The 5317-nt window shown below is 39.0% G+C and overlaps 1 protein-coding gene across 1 annotated transcript; it reads left to right on the top strand.

Annotated features, from left to right (window-relative positions):
- The first annotated feature begins 3637 nt into the window (after positions 1-3637).
- On the top strand, positions 3638-5029 carry LOC110544642 (GTPase NRas). The gene has a single exon (XM_021630543.2). The coding sequence runs from the start codon at positions 3657-3659 to the stop codon at positions 4191-4193; it is 537 nt and encodes a 178-aa protein (XP_021486218.1). The 5' UTR covers positions 3638-3656; the 3' UTR covers positions 4194-5029.
- Positions 5030-5317: the final 288 nt, after the last annotated feature.

The raw sequence follows: 5317 nt of genomic DNA, 5'->3' as shown, positions 1-5317 counted from the left end.
TTGCAGTTCCATCCATTTACCTGCAAATTTTATGATTTCCTTGTTTTTAATAGCTGGGTAGTATTGCATTGCATATATGTACCACAGTTTCTTCATCCATCCCTCCACTGGGAGGCATCTAGGTGTTTCCAGATTCTGGCTATTATAAATAAAGCTGTTATGAACATAATTGAATAAATGTCCTTGTTGAATGATGGGTTATCTTTGGACACCAGAAACATTGGAAGAGAGGAAACAGGGTGGGAGCCTAGTACAGAGGGTCCTCTGAAATGCTCCACCCAACAGGCGATTAAAACAGATGTTGAGAGTCAAAGCCAAACTTCGGGCAAGGCACAAAGAGTCTTTTGAAAGTAGAGGGGCAGGTGATAGAAGGACATGAAGGGAACTGGAGCCCCACAATGAGAGTAACAAAGCAAAAATATCTAAGCCCAGGGAGTACTGCAGAGACAGATGTGCCAACCAAGGATCATGAACGGAGAGTACCTAGACCCCTGTTCAGATGTAGCCAATTGGCAGCTCAGTCTCCATGTGGATTCCTGAGTAAGGGGCACAGGGGCTTCCTATGTAATGAACTCAACTGGCTGCTCTTTGATCACTGCCCCAGTTGATGTGGGCTTGCCCGACAACAGAGGTAGAGAAACCAGACAGTCCTGATGAGAGTTGATAATCTATGGGCAGATGGAAGAGAAGAATTCCCCCTTTCAGTAGACTAGGGGAAGGAGATGGAGGGAAGAGAAGACTGGGAGTAACTGAGAGAGGGTGCTTCAATTGTAATATCTAATGAATAAATTAAGTGAAAAAAAAACAAAAGGTAAATATTTTCAGAGAAGGTGAAAAAAAAAACTACCCTAAAAAGAATCTAAATAGCTAAAAAATACTCAGGGTGACACAAGAATAGCAAAAGAAGCTGAGCAAAATCTTTTCCTTGCTTTTAGGTTTTCTGACAAGCAATAGAACACAGACCGGATGCAATTTCCAGAAGTATTCTGCTGCCATGGCAGCTGAGCAGCTTGACACTCTATGTTAAACACACTATGGCGAAAGTCAAACCAAGTGTTATGGCATACTATGCTGAATTATAAGTAATGGAAAGTTGAGAGACTGTAGAAAAGAAACATTGAATCATTTGCAGTACATTTAGCAAGCTGAAATTTTGGTGTTAACTAAAGTACAAGTGCATATTTCACTAATGTTCTACAGAGTGAGCAAGATGTTGAAAAAGTTGCAAAGAGGTGAATTACGCAGTTGTAATCATAAAGGTATTTGCAGAGATTTGAATAGAATTGAGAATCTGAATTTGAACCACTAGTCATAGACTACAACAGCAACAATAAGCATAACACACAAAGGGAAACTCATCAGACAGAATAGAACTTCACATCAAAGCAGAACACCAAGGCATGAGATATCATTCCAGGATCAAGGGAAGGAGAAAGAGTTTAACAGAAGCAAATAAGCAGACCAGTTTTCATAACGTCTATCTACATTTAGTTCTCTCTGTGCACTGATCCCACCTTTGTTTTAATACTCAATATCACACTAATCTGTCAAACCCTACTCACTCTGTTTTTGCTATATTTTGGTGTATTTTCTCTCTTTACTCATTTCTTATGTTTTTGCTTCTCCCAAAGAACTTATTCTGGCTGAGATTATGCCATCTCTGTGACATAGGTTCTTGGTCACATATACTTACCTCTCTCATACCATTAGTCAAAATTTTCTCAATCTCTCAATTTTTGCTTTTATGTTATCCCCTTCTATTTACATGTCCATCTTCCTCTTTACCCTTATCATTTCCATACAGTAACTAGTCTTAAAATTGTTTTCAGTTTATTTTTTTCACTCATATACAAAATCACTAATATATTAGCATAAATATTATCTTCAGTACATCATCAGATAATCAGTGCTTAAGGATCAGTTCATACTTGACTATTACTTTTTTATTGTAGTGGGTTTATTCCTAGACATTTGCTGTCATTCCAAACAGTATTCTACTCATAAGGAAAGATTAGAGACAGAATATGATGCCCTGAAAACCAGTTTAACAGAGAAAGACAACATGGAAAATTTGTGAAAACTATGTCCATTTTGAATACTGCAAAGACTTCCCTAAAATACATACATCAATCTAATTCATATTGAGTCCCACGGTAAAAATACAAGTGAAAAAACAAGGCATTAACTCTCAATCAATTTCAGAGTAAACTTCCACAATAAGATCTACTTAGATAAAATTCATGACAATATTCTGCACTGAAACCATCTGGCCCTGGGATTTTTGTTTTCTGTTTTTTGTCTTTTTTTTTTTTTTTTTTTTTTTTTTGAAGAGTGACTTTTGATGACTGCTAATATTCCCTTGGGGGATATAGGACTATTCAATCTCTTTAACCAATCTTGATTTAATTTTAATAAATGGAACCTTGATTTAATTTTGGTAAATGGAATCTATCAAGAAAATCATCCATTTCATTTAGATTTTCAATTTTTGTGGCATATAGGTTTTTGCAGTAATACCTAAAAGCTGTTTGGATTTCCCCAATGTCTGTCATCACGTCCCCCTTTTTGTTTCTGATTTTGTTGATTTGGATAGTTTCTCCCTGCTTTTTAGTTAATTTGGCTAAGGGTTTGTCTATCTTCTTGATTTTCTCAAAGAACCAGCTCTTGGTTTCATTGATTCTTTGAATTGTTCTGTTTCTAATGTTTTCATTTCAGCCGTGAGTTTGATTATTTCCATATTCTACTTCTCTTGAGTATGTCTGCTTTCTCTTCTTTCTTCTCGGGCTATCAGGTGAGCCACTAAGTTGCTTGTATAAGATGTTTCAAATTTCTTCGTGAAAGTGCTGTGAATTTTCCTTTTAGCACTGCTTTCATTGTGTCCTATAGGTTGGGGTATGTTGTGCTATCATTTCCATTGAATTCTATGAAGCCTTTATTTCCTCTTTTATTTCTTCCCTAACCCAGCTGTCATTGAGTAAGGAGTTGTTCAGTTTCTGTGTGTGTAGGCTTTTTGCTATTTCTATTGTTGTTGAGGTCCAGCTTTAGTCCATGATGGTCACATAGACTACAAGGGATTATTTCAATCTTCTTGTATCTATTGAGGATTTCATTGTGACTAAATACCTGGTGTATTTTGGAGAAGGTTTTATGAGTTGCTGAAAAGAAGGTATAATATTTTCAATTTGAGTGAAACATTTTGTAGACATCTATTAACTCCTTTTGATTTAGGACCTATTTAAGTGCCTTTATTTCTCCATTTAGCTTCTCTCTAGATACTCTGTCCCTTGGTGAGAGTGGAGAGTTGAAGTCCTTCAACATTAAGGTTTTGGAATCGATATGTGATTTAAACTTTAATAATGTTTTATTTACCCATGTAGTTGCTTTTGTATCAGACCTTCAAAGAAGAGCTAACTTCAATTCTCTTCAAACTATTGCACAAAATAGAAACAGAAGGAACATTACCAAATTCATTTTATGAAGCCACATTCACCTCGATACCTAAACCACATGAGGACCAAACAAAAAAAGAGAACTTCATACGTATCTTTCTTGTGAACATTGATGCAACAATACTCCATAAAATACTTGCAAACCAAATCCAAGAATACATAAAAGGGGGTGGGGCCGGAAGTGCCGCTCCCGGGTGGGGGCTGTTCATGGCGGTTTCGGGGTCTCCAACTGTTTCTCAAGTTGAGATCCAAAAGCCTCCCGAAGCGGGGTCATCGGAGCTTGAGGATTCTTACCGAAAACAAGTGGTAATTGATGGTGAGACCTGTCTGTTGGACATACTGGACACAGCTGGACAAGAGGAGTATAGTGCCATGAGAGACCAGTACATGAGGACAGGAGAGGGATTCCTCTGCGTGTTTGCTATCAATAATAGCAAATCGTTTGCAGATATTAATCTCTACAGGGAGCAGATTAAGCGGGTGAAAGACTCTGATGATGTTCCTATGGTGCTGGTGGGGAACAAGTGTGACCTGCCAACAAGGACAGTTGACACAAAGCAAGCCCATGAGTTGGCCAAAAGTTACGGAATCCCATTCATTGAAACCTCAGCCAAGACCAGACAGGGTGTGGAAGATGCCTTTTACACTCTAGTGAGGGAGATACGCCAGTACCGAATGAAGAAGCTCAACAGCAATGATGATGGCACTCAAGGTTGTATGGGGTTGCCCTGTGTGGTGATGTAGTAGAGACTATTTGAAAGTTCTGTCATCAGAAAAGAGCCACTTTGAAGCTGCACTGATGCCCTGGTTCTGACATCCCTGGAGGAGACGTGTCCCTGCCGCTCTCTGCATCTCAGAGGAGCTACTGCTTCCTGCTTCTCTGACTCCGTAGATGAGCACAGCCATCTAACCTGAAACCTCTTCAGAGTAACTACCTCCTCCCTCGGCTGTCCAACCAGAGAAATGCACCTGTTACTCCCTAGTAGTTTCCTGACCTGGATTCTCCCCCTAGAAACAAACACACCTGACAGCTGGCTTTGTCCTCTGAAAGCAGTTTACACTCCCATACAGAGAACCAAACTGTAGACATGCAATTCTCCCTCTCTCTCTTTTTTTTTTTTGTTTGTTTTTTTGTTTTTGGTTTTTTTGTTTGTTTGTTTTGTTTTTAGAGACAGGGTTTCTCTTTGTAGCCTTGGCTGTTCTGGACTTGCTTTGTAGACCAGGCTGGCCTCGAACTCACAGAGATCCTCCTGCTTCTGTCTCCCTGAGTGCTAGGATTACAGGCCTGTGCCACTGTGCCCAGCTACATGCAAATCTGTTGACAACAGTTTCTTGAGCTCTAAGGTAGCAACTGCTGGTGATCTCTCCCCAACCTCCACTATCCCGCATTGAACTTGGCCTTGTTAGTTCTGGGGGAGATGTCATAAATTCATTTTGCTGATTGGTTGACTTGTAATGTGATCAGCTATATTCTATAAACTGGCATCTGCTCTGTTTTCATAAATGCAAATATGAATACTGACTTGAGTCCATCCAAGCCTTCTCAACTGCATGAAATTAAATCCAACTTTGACAACAAAGTGCCTTTCTCCTAAAAGTGGTCTATAGGCTTCCCTTACAGTTTGTAAGTGGAATAGTTGTTTCAAGAACCATGATATTGGAAAGTGACTGAGCCATCTACCTTTGAGGGAAAAGTGTATCTACCTGATGGCAGATGCTATGTCTGTGTACATGAAGATAGTTTCCCTGTCTGGGGTTCTCCTAGGAGAAAGATGAAACTGAAACAATTATGAGTAATTTCACTTAATTTTTATCTCATACTTTCTGGTAGTTTACTGCCTATAAATACTTGTAATTTCTTCCAGCTT

The sequence above is a fragment of the Meriones unguiculatus genome, chromosome X (assembly GCF_030254825.1).
Source record: "Meriones unguiculatus strain TT.TT164.6M chromosome X, Bangor_MerUng_6.1, whole genome shotgun sequence".
Classification (NCBI taxonomy): Eukaryota; Metazoa; Chordata; class Mammalia; order Rodentia; family Muridae; genus Meriones; species Meriones unguiculatus.
This window is presented reverse-complemented; position numbering and strand designations above follow the sequence as displayed.